The 23,520-nt window shown below is 41.7% G+C and overlaps 1 protein-coding gene across 1 annotated transcript; it reads left to right on the forward strand.

The window, feature by feature from the left end:
* The first annotated feature begins 963 nt into the window (after nucleotides 1-963).
* LOC142648509 (hippocampus abundant transcript 1 protein-like) lies at nucleotides 964-22,297 on the forward strand. The gene is made up of 12 exons (XM_075825454.1): nucleotides 964-1,194; nucleotides 4,490-4,585; nucleotides 4,668-4,730; nucleotides 4,831-4,958; nucleotides 6,054-6,168; nucleotides 14,950-15,168; nucleotides 18,017-18,130; nucleotides 18,572-18,643; nucleotides 18,833-18,945; nucleotides 20,078-20,175; nucleotides 20,301-20,467; nucleotides 21,405-22,297. Exons 1-12 carry the CDS (start codon nucleotides 1,111-1,113, stop codon nucleotides 21,615-21,617), a joined length of 1,482 nt encoding a protein of 493 aa, XP_075681569.1. The 5' UTR covers nucleotides 964-1,110; the 3' UTR covers nucleotides 21,618-22,297.
* The last annotated feature ends 1,223 nt before the right edge of the window (nucleotides 22,298-23,520 follow it).

Consider the following 23,520-nt stretch of genomic DNA (forward strand, 5'->3'; position numbering starts at 1 on the left):
AGCCTTTATTAGACAACTGGGAGGTAACACCAGCGATTCTCCTGAGGTGGAGCTACCGCACAGCCTCTGACGCTGTCCTATCAGCATGAAGCTGCTTCACACAGTGTGAGAGACTGAGGCTGGAGGGAAGGGGGATCACTTCAAATAGCCATATCTCTGGCTGTGGACCACCTAGAACAGCGGTTCTGGTGGCATATGAAAGAGAAGATTATAATCACAGTTGTAGCTGTGAAACAACCGCAGATATCACCAGTTGAAAACACAAGTCAGGAATGGAAGCTGTATACTATATGATCACGCTGGGCAGGAAAGAGGGAGAAGCTGTATGCTGACTGGACAGCGTCATACAGAAAACACCGCCCAGAGAAAAAAGAAGACCCTCCCACTTGGCAAGTATAGCCAAATTTGCATATTTAGAAGAATGCTCATAACTTTGCAAATAATAAACGTTTTTGAAAACAAATCACTGTAGTTATCAGCATCATAGTGCCTATTAGATTAGTAAGGAGATAGGGAATTCATGTACTAGTGACAGAGTCTATTTAATGCCCATGCTCTTGGAACAAGGTGTTCAGCAAGAGTATACGTATATGATAAGCGTCCATATAGATCTAGATCGATAGACTGACAGAATAAATAAAAACAACAAGTACGAACTGCTGTAAGAAACACCTCATGAGAGGCGGATAAAAGTGACATATGGAAATGGCGCGTGCCGTGAAACACATAAACATATGGACGCGAGAATGATAGTTGGGAGAAGGCGGACCCGCCAGGTAGGATGACAGGACGCTTGTGCCGCTCTCAACATGGAGTAGTTCAGCAGTCCTCCATTCACCCTGCGTCGTGGGATTAAGCCAAACAACACGTACGTAGAATGTAAAGGACGAGCGCGACAGCCAATCAGAAGTGTCACGGAACTGGCGGCTGCCTGTCATTGGCCCGTCAGTGACCGAAGGGTGGAGTTATCGAGGGAGGCCGGAAGCTGGTAATGTGGGTTAGAATGATGCGGAGGGAGCCGCCGTTTCCATGGTAGTATGGCCCGGTCTGCTGTGAGGGCCTGGTACCGAAGTCTTTCCCGTTTTTCGGGATGACGGGCCTGAGCTCACCATGACCGGAGAAAAGAAAAAGAAGAAGAGGCTGAATCGCAGCATACTACTGGCTAAGAAAATTATTATTAAAGATGGAGGGACGGTGAGTGAATGGTGACAGGACCACACATATGTTCTACCTGTAAGGCAGCTAGTTAGTGTATCTGAAGCGTGTTGGACACACACCTGCATGAAAGGGTCTATGTCATGTGACTAACATATGGCAGCAACTGGTGACTTCTATATGATGTCATAGCCGTGGAGCCAAGCTGTGGGACGTCATCATCGAGTACTAGTGTCTGCACTGCTGCTCACGCATGGGTAACTTTTTATAACATATAAGACTAGAGCTGGGGGTGTTGCACCGAGCGTGGGCGATTTCTGACCGTTTTATGCCACTCTTTATATAGAAATATGTCTGTTGATGTCAAATACAATCTGTTCATTGTCTGAATTACACACACACACGCACGCCATGTTTGGGGGGTACTGCACACGCTTTCCTGAAAATACTGATTGGTGTTCGCCAGAACTGGATACCGGTCTGAATAGATCTACTTACTGGAATGTACATCAATGTAACTGCAAACAAATGTTTCTCGAAAGGAAAAACAAAAAAAAAGTGAATTATTTTTTTGCACTTGACAACTGACGGGGAAGCACTGGCGGCGTGTGTTTTTGCCATGCCACCTGCATTCCTACCACAGTGTTTTTTTCTTGAAATCTGGATTATTATTACTTCATCAGCGTGGTTCTTTGGAGGGCAGAACTGGAAGTGCCCATAGTGCCAGCCTTCCTTGTGAATTGGAGGGAGGATCAGCTGCCCATAGCAGTCATTTCTCTAGTGCGAATAGAAAATGTAATCGATGAACTAAATGGTTTTTCAGGGCAACTCCTTCACTTGCCCTTTACCCGTTACTTTACAAATGGGTCGGGTAGTTGTACTGATGTAAGGAAGAGGTGGGCATGGCGGTGCATCTCGTAGGAGAATAATCTGATTTCCCCTCTGCTGAAGAGTTTCTCCGGTTTCAGCAAATGTTATTTTTTGTATAATAAAAAGCTATACAAGTTTACAAAGTACTTTTTTGTGTTCACTCCTCATGGTTTTCAAGATCTCTGCTTGTTGTTATTTAGCAGGAACATGCATTGTTTACTTCCAGTGGATAAAAATCTTTCCCGTCCATTGTAAGATTCGCAGTTGGAATATTCTAGGATCTGTTCCAGAGCAATACTTTAATATACATGTGCTTCCTAGACTGTTTTCTAGCAGCCTGTCCTTGTTGTTTGATTGACAGAGTGCAGGCTACCATAAACGCCTGTATTGTGCTGGCCGATTGCAAGGAATTCCTAACTTGTACAGAAGATGGAGCAGTTCCCGATGACACTTGTAAGTGTCATGTTATTGAGAAGGAACCTTTTAAGATTTGCTCACCTCAGCCCAAGTAAGGCTTTAGGGAGTGGGAGAACAACCTTTTAAAGGGAACCTGTCGGCACGTTCATGCTGCCCTAACCACGGCCAACATGAAATAGTGACTGTCAATGGGGGCTGAGCCGGGAAAGAAGACGCTGGAGGGGAGCAGCCCAGCGAGCACTTCTCCCTGAGCCTGGCACTTAATAGAACTATGATTTCTCTAAAAGCGCTTTACAGTAAAACCCAGTTTAGTGTAGTCAGGGCACCTGTCGCTATTACATGCCGCCTGTGGTAAGGGCCACATGAACATGTTGCCAGACGTCCTTTAATCTACCCTTAAATATAGAGGAATTTTATGCCAACCACGTTGAATTTGATCCCAAAAGAATGTATGATTTGCTTTTACCTCGAGCCATAATATCTTGGAGGGCCTGCTGGTGTGTCTACTTTTGCTCTGGTGCCTGGAAACCAGTCCAGTGGGTATTACAGAGCGGTGTACAAGCTGGTGTTAGTACGCTGGGGAATCACGAGGTATCAGGTGGGGAGGAATTTATGCATGAAAGTGTAAATCTGTGCTGTATGACACACTGCCAACATGAGCATGCCATGCAGAGCAAATATTAACTCAGGAGCAGGTTACTGTGTGTGCCCTCCACCCCTACCTGTGTCTGCCATTCTGACGCTTTGTATGCAGATCGATCCCGATCATGCAGACCATATGTCTTGTGCTACAATATAATCATTTAAGGAACACATTAGTTGCTGGCGTGGCCACTTAAATGGGCACTATATGTTTGGTGTTGTTTTTTATACACTAGATTATGATCTTCTTTAGTATGTGTCAGTTGTTGCATCTTTTATCTGTATTTGTACTCCTGCATCTACATAAAGATCAGTGTATGTATAGACAGGCAACCAGTGGATATGACAGGTTCTGAATATATTATTAATGCATAAGGCCTCATGCACACGAACATATTTTTGTCCTCCCGTAAATACGGGTCCTTGGTCACGCGTATTCCACCCGTATTTCCGGGCACGTTTTCGCTGCAAAATTGCACTGCACTAATCAGCAGCCCCTTCTCTCTATCAGTGCAGGATAGAGAGAAGTAGAAAAAGTAAAAAATTCATACTTACCCGGCCGTTGTCTTGGTGACGCGTCCCTCTCGACATCCAGTCCGACCTCCCTGGATGACACGGCAGTCCATGTGACCGCTGCAGCCAGTAATTGGCCTGTGATTGGCTGAAACGTCATCCCGGGAGGCCGGACTGGAGGAAGAACCAGGGAGTTCTGGGTAAGTATGAACGTCCTTCTTTTTTTTTTTTTTTTTTTTTTTTTTTTTTTTTTTTTTACAGTTTTATCTATATTGTGATCGGTAGTTTCTGTCCAGGGTGCTGAAACAGTTACTGCCGATCGTTTAACTCTTTCGGCACCCTGGACAGTGACTATTTATTGACGTCGCCTAGCAACGCTCCCGTAATTACGGGTGCACACACGTAGCTACCCGTAATTACGGGAGCCCCATAGACTTCACTTCTATGGGCCTGCCCGTGCCGTAATTACGGCCTGAAATAGGACATGTTCTATATTTTTCAATGGCACGGGCACCCATGGCCAATAGAAGTCTCTGGGGCCATAATTACGGGCGTTTTTACGTTCGTGTGCATGGGGCCTTAGTCCTTATTCACACGAGCGTGTCCGACTTTCATCCGCATAGAATGGACTGTTTTTCATTCATATGGTTTGCGTGTCCTCCATATTTCTCATGTGGCTTCTCCTCTTTCGTTATTGTGCTGTCCGTTGTATTTAAGCACCCATAGACTTCAATGTTTCCAGTTTCCAAACATTTACAACGTTTGTTTGCAGGCCATTTGTCTGTCTCTGGCCTGTTTGTTTGTAGATGGGTTATAAGCAATAGCAGGGACTGAATATCTTGTGTGTAGCACTGGAGAAAAGTATTAATTGAATGGTTTGTCTCCATAACAGCGGCAAGGGGTCGGAGAGCCCAGTGTCTACCATGCAGTGGTGGTTATATTTTTGGAGTTTTTCGCCTGGGGATTGCTGACAACGCCCATGTTAACGGTAAGTAAGTTGTAGAATGCCACTGAATGTCAGAATTTCACCGCTGTCAGGACATACTAAAGATTAGATGTGGTCTTGACAGGTTCTGCACCAGACGTTTCCTCAGCACACCTTTCTAATGAATGGCCTGATCCATGGAGTTAAGGTGAGAAACTGACACGTGGTTGCGGGCTAATAAAATATTCTCCACCCGTTATCCATGTATTTCCTAAGAAATCGCTAATAATGCCTGATTTGTCTTACAGGGTCTTCTCTCCTTCTTGAGTGCCCCCCTAATCGGAGCATTGTCTGATGTTTGGGGCAGAAAGTCTTTCCTTCTTCTCACTGTTTTCTTCACATGTGCCCCTATACCGCTGCTGAAGATAAGTCCATGGTACGTATGGGGAGTAAGTTAAAGCATTAATGGTGACAATATCATATGTGGATACAAAGACACTTGGCTGAATATTACATAGATTAGGTTTACGATCAGTGTATGCCAGGAAACTCATTTGATGCATTGGGCTGGGCTTATGCCAAAATAGTGCTCCTTTGGCATACATCTTGCGGATATGTGACTGGGTGTGTATATGTGTGTGTGTGTGTGTATATATATATATATATATATTATTTTTTTAAAGCGACCCTCTTGTCCCGGGACAACATTTTAAATATGATGGTGCATATGCAGTATTATTATCTGGTACCGTCCAGTTGTGCCCCTCTGCTGTGGATCCGCCGTTTTAGGGTCCCCATCAGGGCTGTCCTAAAATGACTACGAGTCTGCTTTCAGATTGGCCAGAGCTACTCACGTGAGCTGTTCTGTCCAATCCGTGAACACAGGGAGTGTCTTCGATACTCCACGGCGGATCCACGGAAGAGGGGCACAATTGGAGGGAACCAAGTAATATTACTTCATATACCCCATCACGTTTATAATTTTTTCCTGAAACCGGAGAGTCTCTTTAACTGTATTGAAAAGCGTAGTCGACTACACTTTTCAATGCAGGGGCATCCCACATAAAAAAATTATTCCATGTGGTAATCACTTTTTTTTTTTTTTTTTAACATAGGCGTTTAGGGGCGATCTATGCAACTGTATGGCTGGATTGTGCAGTCCGTGTGCAGTGTATAGAAGACATAATAGCCATTAGGCTCCACTCACTAGTACAAAGACAACTGAGAAATAGAGATAGAGCCTGCAGAGGGTAAACTGCTAAATAATGCCACATACAAGTCCTATAATGGCCAGAATTAGTGTTATTCCTCGTGTACACATATATCACAGCTTCTTCTGAAAAGTCACCTAAAAAGTTAGGTATGCTTTAAGTGGTTTAGAATTAATGGCATTCGATATAAACATCAAAATCTTGCACATTCCTGTATGTATGATGTTGTTTGCAGGAAGTGCTTTATGTGCATACAAATGATCAGTGTCTTTTTAATGTGTGGTGTCAAACCTTACGTAACGTTCTTTGGTTTCCTGCAGGTGGTATTTTGCAGTGATTTCTATGTCGGGCGTCTTTGCTGTTACTTTTTCTGTGATTTTTGCTTACGTGGCTGATATCACCCAGGAGCATGAGCGGAGCACTGCATACGGTTTGGTGAGCAATTCATGTCCCGCATTATTGAATTTCTGAAACGTTTTTTTTTTTTTTTTGTGTGTGTTTCAAGACAACATTACGGCCAATCTAAATTCTTCTTTTATACTTTCCTTCCTTTATGAGCCACTCCTGTGTTAGGCCCCATGCACACAAATGTAAAAATGCCCGTAATTACGTGCCCTAGACTTCTATTGGCCACGGGTACCTCCCCGTATGCTTACGGGAAGGTGCCCGTGCCGTTGAAAAATATAGAACATGTCCTATTTCAGGCCGTAATTACGGCACGGGCAGGCCCATAGAAGTCTATGGGGCTCCCGTAATTACAGGAGCATTGCTAGGCGACGTCAGTGGATAATCACTGTCCAGGGTGCTGAAAGAGTTAAACGATTGGCAGTAACTCTTTCAGCACCCTGGACATACTTACCCAGAACTCCCTGCTTCTTCCTCCAGTCCGGCCTCCCAGGATGACGTTTCAGCCCATGTGACCGCTGCAGCCAATCACAGGCTGCAGCAGTCACATGGACTGCCATGTCATCCAGGGAGGTCGGGCTGGATGTCGAAAGAGGGACGCGTCACCAAGACAACGGCCGGGTAAGTATGAATTTCTTTTACCTCGGAAAGGGCTGTCCCTTCTCTCTATCCTGCACTGATAGAGAGAAGGGGCTGCCGATTAGTGCAGTGTAATTTTCCAGCGGAAACGTGCCCATGAATACGGGTCGAATACGTGTGACCAAGGACCCGTATTTACGCCAGTATTTATGGGAGGAAAAAAATATGTTTGTGTGCATGAGGCCTTAGGCTGGATACACAACCTGCCAGCAGATTTGCATGCCGTTATGCAGGGTTTTAGTGTTCCAAACCTGTCCATGTCAAAACCGACATTTCAGGAATAGTTAGTAAAGTAAATTACAACTTGCCTAAAGGAGTCCGGCGGCACTGGGGCACATATGCATTGCGCACATAAGGCCTTATTCACACGGACGTGTCCGTTTTGCGTGCGCAAAAGGTCTGTGTGGCATCAGCATATGGTGCGTGGCTGTGTGATTTTCGCGCAGCCGGCATCATTATGACACTGTTTTTATTTTTACAAACAGAAAAGCACGAGGTGCTTTTCTGTTTTTATTCATTCTTTTTACTACTGTTGCGCGAATCACGCGCGGCACCCGGAAGTGCTTCCGTGTGCCGAGCGCGATTTGCACGCACACATTGACTTCAATGAGTGCGTTCTGCGCGAAACACGGGCAAGTATAGGACATGTCGTGAGTTTTACGCAGCGCACATACGCTGCGTGTAAATTACTGACAGTCTGAACGGCCCCATTCACTTACATAGGGCCATGCGATGCGTGTGAAAATCATGCTCTTATCACGGACGTATAACACGTTCGTGTGAATAAGGCCTTAAGCTGAGGACAGTACACCTCAATTCACTGTGCGGTTTTATCTCGGTAAGTTAAATTTACTTTAATAACTATTCCCAAATGATCTGTTTTTGAGGTAGGTAGTTTTAAAACACTCTAATTCCTAACTGCATAATGGTATGCTGGTGGTTTAATGGCTGCAAACCAACAGACAGGTTCCATTTAAAGAGGCTCTGTCACCACATTATAAGTGCCCTGTCTCCTACATAAGGAGATGGGAGCTATAATGTAGGTGACAGTAATGCTTTTTATTTAGAAAAACAATCTATTTTCACCACTTTATGGGCGATTTTTAGCTTTATGCTAATGAGTTTCTTAATGCCCAAGTGGGCGTGTTTTACTTTAGACCAAGTGGGTGTTGTACAGAGGAGTGTATGACGCTGACCAATCAGCGTCATACACTTCTCCATTCATTTACACTGCACTAGCGATATAGCTATATCGCTATGTGCAGCTACATACACAAACACTAACATTACTGCAGTGTCCTGACAATGAATATACATTACCTCCAGCCAGGACGTGATGTTTATTCAGAATCCTGACATGTCTGTAGCTTCTCTGTGAGATTCCAGCAAGGCAATCGTAATCTCGCGAGATTACGATGTAATCTGTCATTTCAAACGAGATTACGGTTGCCTTGCTGGAATCTCACAGAAAAGATTCAGAAGTGTCAGGATTCTGAATAAACATCACTTCCAGGCTGGTAGTGATGTATATTCATTATCAGGACACTGCAGTAATGTTAGTGTTTGTGTATGTAGCTGCACATAACGATATAGCTATATCGCTAGTGCAGTGTAAATGAATGGAGAGAAGTGCATGATGCAGATTGGTCAGCGTCATACACTCCTCTGTACAACACCCACTTGGTCTAAAGTAAAAACACGCCCACTTGGGCATTAAGAAGCTCATTTTCATAAAGCTAAAAATCCGCTCATAAAGTGGTTTAAAATAGATAGTTTTTCTAAATAAAAAGCATTACTGTCACCTACATACAGCGCCCATCTCCTCATATAGGAGATAGGGCACTTATAATGTGGTGACAGAGCCTCATTAAGCCAAAAGGGGTTAAAGTTAATGCTTTGTTCACATCTACATCGTGGCTTCCATTAATATCGCAATACCGGGTCTGTCGCCCAACGGATACCAGTGGTTATCAATGGAGTCTATCGGGTTACGCCGAATTGTCTTATCGGTGCGAACATAGCCTTGCGCTGCCACGTACAGATGTAGAAATTTATATTGTAGAAAATTATATTCCTATTTGTCATATTGCCCTTATTATGAAATAAAAACAAGATTCTTAGATATTAACCCCTAGGCGCACCACGATGCAACTGTACGTCCTGGTGGCCAGTGTCTAGGACATACAGTTACTGCGCGGTTCCCGGTGCACACTGTTGGCAACAGTGTGCACCGGGAGGCCAGCTGACACTCCACTTTTGCCGATCAACGGCTCATTGCCGCTGATTTCGGCAATTGACCCCTTAAATGCGGCGATTGCAATTGCCACATTTTAGGGGGTTTCTAGCACATCGGCAGACCTCACAATGAAATCACAAGGTTTGCCGATGGTTAGCATGGCAACCGGTGGCCAAACAATGGCCTATCCGGACCAGCCTCCTGATAGGCTTCCTGTCAGTGTTGTTCCCAATGCACACTGTCGGTGTGGTGCACGACAACTGTTGCCTATCAGCGGCTCATCGCCCCTGATTTAGGCAATTAACCCCTTAGATGCGGCGATTGATTGCGATTGCCGCTTTTAGGGTGTTTGTAGCACATCGGCAGCCCCCATGCAATTGTGGGGCTTGCAGATGGTTGTGATGGCATAGGTACTACTAGGTATAGGAATACAGGAATGACAGTTGGAATACATTACACTACTAGGTATAGGAATACAGGAATGACAGTTGGAATACATTACACTACTAGGTATAGGAATACAGGAATGACAGTTGGAATACATTACACTACTAGGTATAGGAATACATTACACTACTAGGTATAGGAATACATTACACTACTAGGTATAGGAATACAGGAATGACAGTTGGAATACATTACACTACTAGGTATAGGAATACATTACACTACGAGGTATAGGAATACAGGAATGACAGTTGGAATACATTACACTACTAGGTATAGGAATACATTACACTACTAGGTATAGGAATACAGGAATGACAGTTGGAATACATTACACTACTAGGTATAGGAATACAGGAATGACAGTTGGAATACATTACACTACTAGGTATAGGAATACATTACACTACTAGGTATAGGAATACAGGAATGACAGTTGGAATACATTACACTACTAGGTATAGGAATACATTACACTACTAGGTATAGGAATACAGGAATGACAGTTGGAATACATTACACTACTAGGTATAGGAATACAGGAATGACAGTTGGAATACATTACACTACTAGGTATAGGAATACATTACACTACTAGGTATAGGAATACAGGAATGACAGTTGGAATACATTACACTACTAGGTATAGGAATACAGGAATGACAGTTGGAATACATTACACTACTAGGTATAGGAATACAGGAATGACAGTTGGAATACATTACACTACTAGGTATAGGAATACATTACACTACTAGGTATAGGAATACAGGAATGACAGTTGGAATACATTACACTACTAGGTATAGGAATACATTACACTACTAGGTATAGGAATACAGGAATGACAGTTGGAATACATTACACTACTAGGTATAGGAATACAGGAATGACAGTTGGAATACATTACACTACTAGGTATAGGAATACATTACACTACTAGGTATAGGAATACAGGAATGACAGTTGGAATACATTACACTACTAGGTATAGGAATACAGGAATGACAGTTGGAATACATTACACTACTAGGTATAGGAATACAGGAATGACAGTTGGAATACATTACACTACTAGGTATAGGAATACATTACACTACGAGGTATAGGAATACAGGAATGACAGTTGGAATACATTACACTACTAGGTATAGGAATACATTACACTACTAGGTATAGGAATACATTACACTACTAGGTATAGGAATACATTACACTACTAGGTATAGGAATACATTACACTACTAGGTATAGGAATACATTACACTACTAGGTATAGGAATACATTACACTACTAGGTATAGGAATACATTACACTACTAGGTATAGGAATACATTACACTACTAGGTATAGGAATACAGGAATGACAGTTGGAATACATTACACTACTAGGTATAGGAATACATTACACTACTAGGTATAGGAATACATTACACTACTAGGTATAGGAATACATTACACTACTAGGTATAGGAATACATTACACTACTAGGTATAGGAATACATTACACTACTAGGTATAGGAATACAGGAATGACAGTTGGAATACATTACACTACTAGGTATAGGAATACAGGAATGACAGTTGGAATACATTACACTACTAGGTAGTGTAATGTATTCTAGCAGTGATCAGAGCTGCAGGTAAAAAAAAAAGTTAATAAAAATGTTTGTTTTACAAAAGTGTAAAAATATATATAGAGAATTATTTATTTTTATTTATTTTTTTCATATAGTACGTACTTTATTATAGGGAAAAAAATGTAACCGTTAAACAGTACACATATTTGGGATCACCGTGTTCGTAACGACCCAAACTATAAAACGAATGATATTTTTCCCGCACGGTGAACACTGCAAAAAAAAATAAACGAAAAACAATGCCAGAATCACTTTTTTGGTCACCACCTCTCCCAAAATATAGAATAAAAAGTGATCAAACAGTTGCATGTACCACAAAATGGTACCAATAAAATCTACAAACCGTTCTGCTAAAAACAAGCCCTTACACAGCTTTTTTGCCTGAAAAATAAAAAGGTTATGGCTCTCAGAATATGGTGACACCAAAAAGACATTTTATGAACAAGTGATTTTATTGCGCAAACGCTGCAAAACCTAAAAAAAAACTATATACATATGGCATCGCCGTAATCGTACTGACCCGCAGAATAAAGTAAAACTGTCATTTATAGCCCAGGGTGAACTCCATAAAAAATCAAGGATTTTAAACTCCAAAATCTGTTATTTTGGTCACCTTCGTTCTAAATAAAATTTAATAAGTGATCAAAAAGTTGTATGTACCAAAAAAATTATACCAATAAAAACTACAGCTCGTCCCGCCAAAAATAAGCCTTCACACCGCTCAATCGACCAAACAATAAAAAAGTTATGGCTCTCAGAATGTGTTGATACAATACAATTATTTATTTATTTTTTCTTAACAAATAGTTTTTTTCTTTATAAAATATAAAAAAACCTATATACATTTGGTATTCCTGTAATCGTATTGAGACGCAAAATAAAGTTAAGTTGTCGCACGGTGAAAGCGGTAAAAACAAACCCAAAAAACAATGGAGGAATCGCAGTTTTTTTCCAATTTCACCCCGCAAAGAATTTTATTTTCGGTTTCCCAGTACATTATATGGTATTTTAAAGGGGTTTTCCCATGAGGGACATGTATTACATATCCACAGGACTTGTCATAAATGTCAGATGCGGGTCCCACCTCTGGGACCCGCACCTATCTGTAGAACGGGGCCCCCTAAACCCTGTTCTACTTCTTTGTGTGTCGGCTGATTTCCGACCATGAAGGTGAAAACAGCTTAACTCGCTGAGCTACTCTGTTTTCGTAAGCCCCATAGAACTGAATGGCAGTTACGGAAACCGCGTAGCTCCGCAAGCTACGCTATTTTCGTAACTCTCAATCAGGAAGTGGCCAGGAGTCGGTGATAGCAGACAAAGCTATCACGCGGTTTAGGGGGCCCCTTTTTAGAGATAGGTGCGGGTCCCAGTGGACATTTATGACGTATCCTGTGGATATGTCATATATAATCCTCGTGGGGAAATCCCTTTAAATGATGTCAATAGAAACTGCAATGCCTCCCACAAAAAATAAACCCTCACACCACTCTATTGATGGTAAAATAAAAAAGTTATGGCGTTTGGAAGGCGGGGAGTGAAAAACTAAAATTGAAAATCAAAAAAGGATCAGTCCTGCAAAGGTTAATTAATTTCTAATAAAAACAATTATTACCACATGTGGGGTATTGCCATACTCTGAGAAATTGCTTTACAAATGTTGGGGTGCTTCTTCTCTTATCTCTTGTGAAAATGAAAAAATTCAACATTTTAGTGGGCAAAAATGTTGTTATTCATTTTCACGGCCTAATTCTACTAAATTCTGCAAAGCGGTGTAGTAGTGGTATTTCCGTAATCAGGAGAAGATGCTTTACCAATGTTGGGGTGCATTTTCTTCTTTATTCCTTGTAAATATTACAAATTTCTATGTTTTTTCAGAAAAAAAGATTTTCATTTTCACAGACTAACTCCAATAAATATAGCCAAATACCTGTGGGGTCAAAATGCTCACTACACTCCTAGATAAATTCCTCGAGGGGTGTAGTTTCCAAAATGGTGTCTTTGGGGGGATTTCCACTGTTTTGGTACCACAAGACCTCCTCAAACCTGACATGGTGCCTAAAATATATTCTAAAAAAAGAGGCCCCAAAATCCACCAGGCGCTCCTTTACTTCTGAGGCCTGTAATTCAGTCATGTAACACACCAGGGCCACATGTGGGATATTTCCTAAATCTGCAGAACCTGGGCAATAAGTATTGAGTTGCGTTTCTCGGGTAAAACCTTCTGTGTTACAGAAAAATGTATTACAAATGAATTTCAGCAAAAAAAAATGAAATTGGTAAATTTCACCTCTACTTTATTTCCTGTGAAACACCTAAAGGGTTAAGAAACTTTCTAAATGCTGTTTTGAATACTTTGAGGGGTGCAGTTTTTAAAATGGGGTAACTTTTTGGGGGGTTCTAATATATAAGGCCCTCAAAGCCACTACACAAGTGAACTGGCCCCTGTAAAAATAGCCTTTTGAATTTTTTTTAAAATATGAGAAATTGCTGCTAAAGTTCTAAACCTTGTAATGTCCTAGAAAAATAAAAGGATGTTCAAAAGACGACGCAAACATAAAGTAGACATATGGGGGATGTTAACTAGTGACTATTTTGTGTGGTATTACTATCTCAGAATCGCTTGGATAGGTAAAAGCATTCCCAAGTTATTACCACATAAAGTGACACGTCAGATTTGAAAAAATCGGCTGCGTCCACAAGGCCGAAACAGGCTGCGTCCTGAAGGGGTTAAAATGAGTTGTCCATATAAACCGCGTACAAAGAAACTATAACTATCCCTTGTGATTTTGTAAAAAACTGTTACATCTGCAGACTGTTTAAAGGGTAACTAAATATTCAACAAACTTCTGACATGTCAGAAGTTTTGATTGGTTGGGGTCCGAGCACTGAGACCCCCACCAATCGCTAGAACGAAATGGCAGAAGTGCTCGGGTGAGCGCTCAGCCGCTTTTGTTTCTGTTCTGCTTTTTCCGGAAAGCCGATGTATCGGAGTACGGACTCATAGGCTTTCTATTGAGTTCGTACTCCGATACATTGATTTCTGGAAAAAGGCGAACAGACACAAAGCGGCTGAGCGCTCACACGAGCACTTAGTTCTAGCGATCGGTGGGGGTCTCAGTGCTCGGACCCCCACCAATAAAAACGTATGACCTGTCACTTTGACATAGCAGAAGTTTGTTGAACGTTTAGTTACCCTTTAACATTGCTGGCATCACTAGGGAATTACCACAAGTGTCACCTGTGTAAAAGGATGTACTGTTTGCTTAGTGTCGCAAGGCTCCAGGGTCATACCAGTGGCAGCCTTATAACATCTAAGAAACGATTCCCTCAGGCTTCCAGTCACTGAATGTTATGGATCTAAAAGGCAACGCTTTCTTGGTGGTCATGAGCAACACCTGCACTATTTCTGCAGCAGCACCCCCAATAAGTGGCATGTTCGTGCCGAGCTTGTTTTCTCCTGAGTTGGACTGCTGCCTAGCTGTGTCTTCAAACATCCAACCCCCTCCGTTCCTCTTCACCTTGGGATGTTTACACTCGTCTTAAATCCTGCTATTTATAAGAGAACAGGTATGCACAGTCTTCCCACTGTTTGTCTTTACTCAGTAAGCCTAGAAGTTAGGCTGTAACCGATATATCTTGTGACATTTATAAATACTGGTATCCTTGTTCATGGACAACCGGGAGAAAAGGAAAACCAGGAAAATGTTTACAATTCTCTAGTCTGGATTGATGACTTTATTGCCTTTCCTTATATTAAAACAATGTTATCTTAAGATATTTGGACAACCTTAATTTCTTTATGCGCTTTAATTTGAATAACAATCTATCAATTTGACTCCTATTTCAGGTGTCTGCCACCTTTGCTGCCAGCCTTGTAACCAGTCCAGCGATTGGTGCCTATTTATCACGCGCTTACAGTGACACACTGGTAGTGGTACTAGCCTCTGGTGTGGCACTGCTGGACATTGGTTTTATCCTACTTGTTGTTCCCGAGTCATTGCCTGAAGAAATGAGACCAGTTTCTTGGGGAGCCCCTATATCTTGGGAGCAAGCTGACCCATTTGCGGTAAGGATTAAAACATGCATGTCGTTTGCACAATATATTTTGGGATGATGTTTGGCAATGCAAGTAAATTAATCTTTTCTCAAATCACATAAGAAATATGTGTGGAACAATGAAGTCAAAACTGTGTACTCTGTATTAGTGCCTGGGCCTTTGGCAGCTAGCGGTTATTGTAAAACCGCCAGAAAACGCAATCAGGTCATGCCCCCCTTTTTTATTAGCAATATCACTATTGAATATACTTAGACATACCCTGTGGGCAGCTTCGAACACCAGTCATTATCAAATACATTTTGAAATGTATTCGAAATAATGGGTAGAAGGGTGTAGAAAAAAACCTGCAGCGAAATCCTAAATATTGCTGCCATTTTGTCTGCAGTCACGGTCCCCAATTTGGTAGTACTTCTCTAGGGTTCCATATAGGGCAGAGGTATTTACACGTATTAATCTCTGAGTAAAGGCAGGGATATGTGCACTAGAGGCTCATTTACACAAGCCGATCATTTTCCCGATTCCAACGCTACCAGAGTGTGCATGATAATCGCTTAATGTAAATAGGCGAAGCGACTGAACGATAAAACGCTTGTTTATTCAGGAAAGTCAAAACTACGAGAAGCGGTGTCATGCCTGGATACGGTGGTTTTTAGGATAAAGGAAATTGATCAGCAAGCTTTCCTGTTTAACAATGGAAAGTGGAAATGAATTGACAGCTCAGATGTATATTGGGAAAACTTCTCTCCGATAAAAAGATGTATATTAAAGAGGAAGTGCTTGTTAGGGTTATGCTTCCTTCCCTCCGGTTTGCTGATGTGAGAAGATTTGTAAAGCTTGGAAGTTAGTGGTGTAAACTAAGCACTTCACTTGCATTGTGTGTGACATTTTCTGGTATAAGGGGAAATGTTATTAGGATGTTGAATGTTGGGAATAGAAAAGGATGAACATCTCAGAAATTCCTGGATCTTGCACTCGCCACTTGTAGTAGGGTATTTACACGGTGATATTGGCAACAATACCACCAAGTGCGGGAATGCAAGGAAGTAAATTCCTGTAAACTGGTAGGCTCATGTAATGTATGGCGTGGCTCCAGAGGTAACCCAATTTTAGGTATAGAACTTTATTTTCAATGTGATTTCTTACTTGCCATTTTTAAAATCCTGTCCGATGCTCTGTAACCAAATACTGGCAGCTGTCCCTTTGACCGCTAGTGTCAAAAACTTCACTATGTTACTAAGAAGCATTTGAGAGAATGTTAGACCTCGCCAAACTAAAGTTTAATGGGGGGAGTTTTAACTTTACTTTTAAGGTGGCTAAAATGATTTGAGGCCTGCCGCTATGATGTTCTAGCCAGCGGCAGAAAACTGGCATTAATACATAGTTAATACGCTTGAAAAAAGACACGTCCATCAAGAGATGGGAAAAAGGAAGGTAAAACATTTCTACCCATAGGAGCTAATAATTTTTCGTTCTAGGAAATTATCTGAGCCTTTTTTAAAGCCATCTACTGTCCCTGCTGTGACCAGCTCCTGCGGTAGGCTATTCCATAGATTCACAGTAAAGAAGGCTTGTCGCCTCTGCAGGTTGAACCTTTTTTTTCTCCAAACGGAGGGGGTGCCCCCTTGTCTTTTGGGGTGGTTTTACATGGAACAGGTTTTCACTATATATCTTGTATGTGCCATTAATATATTTATATTGGTTCATCATGTCCCCCCCTTAGTCGTCTTTTTTCAAGGCTAAATAGGTTTAATTCTTTTAATCTTTCCTCATAACTTAAATTCTCCATGCCCCTTATCAGCTTCGTTGCTCTTCTTTGTATTTTATTCCAACTCCAGGGTATCCTTTCTATGAACTGGAGCCCAGAACTGAACTGCATATTCTAGATGAGGCCTCACTAATGCTTTGTAAAGTGGTAATATTACATCCCTGTCCCGTGAGTCCATGCTTCTTTTAATACACGACAATATCTTGCTGGCCTTTGAAGCAGCTGATTGGCATTGCATGCTGTTATTTAGTTATTGACTTACAAGTACACCCAGATCCTTCTCAACACGTAGCTCCCCCTAGGACATATGATGCATGCAGGTTATTGGTACCCAGATGCATAACTTTACATTTGTCTACATTAAACTTCATCTGCCAAGTGGACGCCCAAACACTTAGTGTGTTCAAATCCGCTGGCAATTCACGAACATCTTCCATAGTCTGAACTATATTGCATAGCTTGGTGTCATCTGCAAAAATAGAAATAGTGCTATTAATCCCATCCTCTATATCATTAATAAATAAGTTGAATAATAGTGGGCCCAGCACATTCAGAAAGTTTGCCCCACTGCGCTCCATTTTGCAGGCTGCCCCTACAAAAGTATAGATCAGTAATAGTATGAGACCTAAATCATATCCAAGAAGATTTGAGGAACTTAAAGGGGTTGTTTCACCACAGGCAACCCCTTCATATGGGACTCGGCTAATCACCTCAGTTCGGCTCCTAATACCTCCGGCAGTGTTTCTCCGCTCTGGTTCGTGACGCTTCTATATCTAATAGGACATGTGGACAGGGATTTTCTTCAACGCCTTTAAATATAGATATTTTTTTTAAAAAGTGATATTGAAGCCACCACCCAATGGGTGATGCGTACCTGCAAATTTTTTTTTTTTTGGGCCGCCTTTTAGTTTTTCTTATATACCACAGCTGGGATCCGTAACGGCAGTTTAGCTGAATAGCAGTCTAAGATGTAAAGGAGGTGGAATGCTACAATAGGACAGATAATGAGTAGTGCTCAATGATACCACAAGAAGTTTTTCCAAAAAGATTGACGAGCATTGTGTACATGATCGTTTTTACCCTATTTTACAGTCCTTGCGGAAAGTTGGCCAGGATTCCACGGTCCTCCTCATCTGTATAACGGTGTTTCTGTCTTACCTCCCTGAAGCTGGACAGTACTCGAGCTTTTTTCTTTACTTGCGGCAGGTAAGCGAAATACATGATAAAAATTTACATTTCTTTTGGTCATGGAAACAAAAGAACTTCTGTAATACTTAAATTGAAGGCTTAGGCCCTGTTCACATCAGTGCTGCCCTTCTGTTGAGGGGTTCAGTCGACTGCGCTGTTCCGTCACAACGGAACCCGTTCACAACGGTGACAAACGGAAACCATTAGCAAAGTTTCTGTCACCATTGAGATCAATAGTGATGCAAACGGAAACTAAGGTTTCCGTTTTCCGTTGAGGGGTTAACCCGACGGAAACCCTCAACGGAAGGGCAACGCTGATATGGACAGGTCGTTAGGCCGGTTAGCAGAAAAATTTTACTTTTTCTGCGTTGATAGCATAGGATTACATTAAGCGATCACAGTAAGAGAACTTGTTAATGTTTTTATCGAGCACAATAGTAATTCTACTCAATTGTATAGGTGATTGGCTTCACATCAGAAACTGTGGCTACGTTTATTGGTGTTGTTGGAATTTTATCGATCTTGGCCCAGGTGAGTTGTGTTTGTTTTGCTGGGGCACAGTGGCCAACAGATGTCATGTGACTGCATGTAACTGAGCTTTTTTTCACATTTGGTCATTTCAACAAATTGCTAATGGGTGTTGTTCCAAGAAGATTCAAGTTTTTTTTATTCTTTGCCACGAGTTTACTTTCGGATTGCCTTTGTCTCCTTTTTATCCAGACTGTGGTGTTGGGAGTTCTTATGAGATCCATTGGCAACAAGAACACAATACTACTAGGTCTTGGCTTCCAGATATTGCAGCTTGCTTGGTATGGCTTTGGTTCTCAGCAATGGTAAGTGGTAGTTCTGATCTATTTAAAGAAAATAAACTGTAGTGTAGAAGACATAGCACAATTTGCCCAAAATGTAGTTACGTTTGTCATCAAACTAATGTAAAGTGAAGCTCTGTGTGAATTTGTACTCGCAAAGTTGCCGACTGTTTTGTGGAAGGAAATTTTGAAACGTGGGCTTCAATTGCATAATCTAGATTGAGTCACAGTTCAACTGTAAAAGTCTGTATGCAGTAAGCTCCCCTAGTGGCAGCTATAGGCAGGCAAAATTGTAATAATTGAATTCCATCATTGTGAGGGGAATTGGGGGAGCTACTTTAAAGCATACCTAACTTTTCAGCTGATTTTTCAGAATAAGCGGTCATGTGTGCACATGAGGAATAAAACTATTTCTGGCCATTATATGACTTGTACTCTGCATTATTTTTTTTTTGGGAGTTTTTGAGGTTTTCCCCTCTGTAGGCTCTCCCTCTAATTCTCAGTTTTTTCTGAGCTAGTGGGTTGAACCTAATTGCCATTATGTCTACTATACACTGCACACGTAGGAGAGGAGAATCCTGGAGAATGCTCCAGCAGCGTAATGAGCAGTGTAGCTGAGAATCCAGCACTGGGGTTACACAGCAGATGCATGTCTGTGGCTCTGCTTTGCTCCCCCTCCTCTCCATGTAAACTTCTATTGGCAGCAGCGTCTTTGTCTCTCTCTCCTTGTTCCCTACTCCTGCTCCACCCTTCCCTCTCAATAGACTTCTATGAGCAGCATCTGTATTTCTCTCCCCCTCCCCATAGGCTTCAATGGGCACGTCTTGATGAGACACACCTCCACTTCCTGCAGTCTGTCATCTGTCCCTAATTACAGAGAAGGGATTTTGCTTGACAACGGGGGGTGGACAGCAGATTATAGGAAGGGGGACATCTAGTAGCAGTAACTTCACACAGAATTTGCATGGCACAACAACTAAATTTTAACAGTAAGTAAATGACAAAGTTGATCCATCTCTGGTATTATTAGATTAGAATAAGTTGTTTGAAAATCAAGTAACACTCTGTGTAGACAGAATGTTCCTTATTTATATCATCTTCAAACAGTGGACTGGATGCTGCAGTTTAAGGACTGACATTTTGCTCTCTCTGCTAGGATGATGTGGGCTGCTGGTGCAGTAGCTGCAATGTCAAGTATTACCTTCCCTGCTATCAGTGCAGTGGTGTCTCGCAATGCAGATCCGGACCAACAAGGTGAGCTATACAGCTGTTTGGAAAAAGTGATGTACCAGACAAATTTTAAAGGGCTTTTGGCAAAGTACGGTTTGTAGTTCTTAACACACATGAACACTAAATAAATATTGCTTCAATTGTTATAGGTGTGGTGCAAGGAATGGTAACTGGAATTCGTGGCTTGTGTAATGGACTCGGACCTGCTTTATATGGTTTTGTCTTTTACTTATTCCACGTGGAGTTAAATGAAATTACTGAGGAGGAGCCTTCTGACCAGGTCCTGAAACCCAATATGGCGAACCCTTCTGACGAGGTAAGTATCATTAGCAAAGCTTATTAGACCGTTTTACTTTTGGGCTGAGAGAAACAAATTAATAAAAGTTACTGCATCTTTAAAGAGTTATTCCCTTCTAAGACATTTATGGCCTATCCACGGGATACGTGTGTGCGCGGCTCTCTCCATTCACTTCCATGGGATTTATGGAAATAGTGCATCCTTGCTTAGCTATTTCCGGAACTCCCAAAGAACAGAGCGCTGCAATCATGCGCGGACACCTCTCCATTCATTCTATCGGAATAATCCTTTAAAATAAAGCAAAACTTTGGGATCAAAGAGGTTCGAGTTGTGAGAACAAAAAAGTAATTTCATTACTTGTTAAGAAAAACATAACCTGGACTCGGCTGGTGGCTTATGATTTACATACTTCTATTGTTTGTGTTGGCGATTTAATGACCGTGGATCAGGTTATTTTAATCCCTTACAGTACTCCTCCTTTCAGTTTTACTTCTACTCCAAGACAGCTGAGGTTAATTTCTTAAAGGCCATGAAATAATTGTATGTAATCTGATTATACAGTGTTTTTCTAATTTACATTTATTAAAACCTTTTCATAGTTTTGGAGATGCATTTTCTATTTATCCTTTATACTTAGAAAATGGATCTCGCGCCCTCAGCCGAGCCGTCATCTTGTCCCATTCAACGCTGCAAAACCTTGCACAGCCGCTACGGATGTAACGGCGCATGCAAGTATGAACGAAAAAGAAATCCACATAAACTATGTAGAGGCTGTGGCGCTCATACGAGCACCGCAGCCCCTTCAAACAGATGATGGGTGGGGTGCTGAGAGTCGGACCCCCACCGATCTAATATTGAAGCCCTGTTAATGAATATAGCTAAGGTGTATGTAAACTTATGACTTCAACTGTAGGTGTTTTAGGCAGTTTTTAATTTTTTTTTCTTTCCACCACAGAGAAGTATAATCCCTGGTCCACCCTTCCTGTTTGGGGCTTGCTCTGTATTGTTGTCCTTGCTTGTGGCACTCTTCATCCCGGACCACAACAGCCTTACATTGCGCTCTGGTGCTCAAAAGAAGCACAGTAATGGTGCTCAGAGCCATGCACTTCTACCTCCTGCCCACCTCCCTGAGTGCAAGGAACCACTGCTTGATGATAGTAGAGTATGACCCAAGTACTGGGCGAAGAAGACCGTAAACAACATAGATTACTCCAAGATAGTGGAGGAAACCTGAACTACAACAGCAGAGGAAGCAAGGACCAAATGCCAGAGAAAATTTTCATAATGTCTTTTACTAGATAAAGCAAATGCTGTTACAAATGTGCCACTATGTAACGGCAGGGATTACAGTGGTGGGTCTGACTGTTTAAGCAGAAGTACGTGGCCAGGAATAGTAATAAACAAATAGCTGTGTCTTGACCTGCAGGAATGGGTATGTCATGTAAAATGTTATAATAGGGACTGGCTGAATGAGAAGCTATGATATCAGAAAGTCACCTGCCAAATCCAAGAAGAGGACTTCAGTAGGACCTGCCAGAAGTTCTGTCTCGAGGCCCAATAACAGAAGAAGCGCCCATAGCATTGTGGCAAAAATATACCTTTTTTTTTATTGTTTTTAATTATGCTCTATAATTGACTGAAATAAGGGGGTATACAATGTCCATATTTTTTTGTATATTGTCTCTTTTTTTTTTTTTTTTTTTTCTCAACCCTGCTTTCAAACGTTTCCCTGTGCCACATCGCAGCCCCTGAGGGGACTGAGTCGGATGAAGAGCGCTTATACTGGTCTGATAGACCCACCTCTCTATATACAAAAATTGAAATAAAAAAAATTATTTCCCAAACAAACCTCTAACTTGTTCTTAAGATATATTTGAAGATGGAAAGTATGTAATGTCAACAAATGGTAGTTAGCAAGGAAAATAATCAGCTACACATGTTTAAGGGGGTTGTCTCACTGCATAAGTGAATAAATATGAATATTCTCAAATATGTCATTTCAGAAAATGTATAGCTGCAAAATTATTTCCCAATGTAATGTCAATGGTGCAATCACTGTTTATTTACGTACTCCAGATGTTCTCTAGCACAGCCCTGTCCTCTGCTTCTCCTATCCTCGCCATCTACAAGCAGAGCAAAGTGATCTCACTTAGACCCCATGCACAGGACTGAAGATTTCGTCCGTAATTACGGTCCCATTCATTTCTATGGCCGACGGACAGCAATTCGTATATTTACAGGAAGGTGTCAGTGCTGTAGAAACTTTCTGTGAAAAATAGGACAGATCCTATTTTTTTTTTCTATTCTGGACCGTGCTTCCGTACTTAATAATGGGAGCACGGTCTGCAAATGTGGAGGACTGTCCGCGGCCAGCCGTGTCTGTAATCCTGGACTGTGTTTATGGGCACGGTCGTGTGCATGGGGCCTTACTGTGAAGATTCCCCTCCTGCTTGTAATACACTGACAGGACGGCTCTGAGCCCTCCTGCTGCATTGTAAACTGCTCTTTCAAACAGAAAAACGATCGCGAGTATGGGGACGAATGATTCTTACTACGATCGTTAATCCCGATACATTTAGCATCTTGTCAGCATCACATCCCGTTTACATAGGGAAATCTGTTGTTAACTAGCGACGAGTTTTATGGCCAAATGAAAGATCCGATCAACTGACTGAGTATTTGCTTGTACTTGGCTGATTGCTGCCCTGTTTACACCGGGCAATGATAGTGAACAAGTGCTCATATGCCTGTGTAAAAGGGCCTTAAAGGGAATGTGTTGCCAGAAAAACATGTTGTTTTTTTTTTAATTAAACATTTAGTGTGTAGGTGATTAAATATTGTTCAAATTTTTTTTTATTTTTTTCACGAGTCAGGAAATATTATAAATTAATTCTAATTTATAATATTTCCCATTGCTGGTCACTAGATGGAGCTATTCCCAAAATTGCAGCATTGCAAAATTGGGTAAAAAGCCCTCGCTCTAGTGAGCTCTCAGCATCCCCCCCCCCCCTCCTTTATCCTGGCTAGTGCCGGGATAAACGAGGGGTTTGAACGGTCTAACCTCCTACAAT

This window comes from Rhinoderma darwinii, chromosome 1 (genome assembly GCF_050947455.1).
Source record: "Rhinoderma darwinii isolate aRhiDar2 chromosome 1, aRhiDar2.hap1, whole genome shotgun sequence".
Taxonomy (NCBI): domain Eukaryota; kingdom Metazoa; phylum Chordata; class Amphibia; order Anura; family Rhinodermatidae; genus Rhinoderma; species Rhinoderma darwinii.

What these genes read in the sequence shown, in the direction of transcription:
- LOC142648509 (XM_075825454.1), top strand. Translation starts at nt 1,111, where the DNA reads ATGACCGGAGAAAAGAAAAAGAAGAAGAGGCTGAATCGCAGCATACTA. An exon ending in GCCTGATCCATGGAGTTAAG is followed by an intron (nt 4,731 to 4,830) that starts GTGAGAAACTGA and finishes TTTGTCTTACAG; the next exon opens with GGTCTTCTCTCCTTCTTGAG. An exon ending in TGGCGAACCCTTCTGACGAG is followed by an intron (nt 20,468 to 21,404) that starts GTAAGTATCATT and finishes TTTCCACCACAG; the next exon opens with AGAAGTATAATCCCTGGTCC.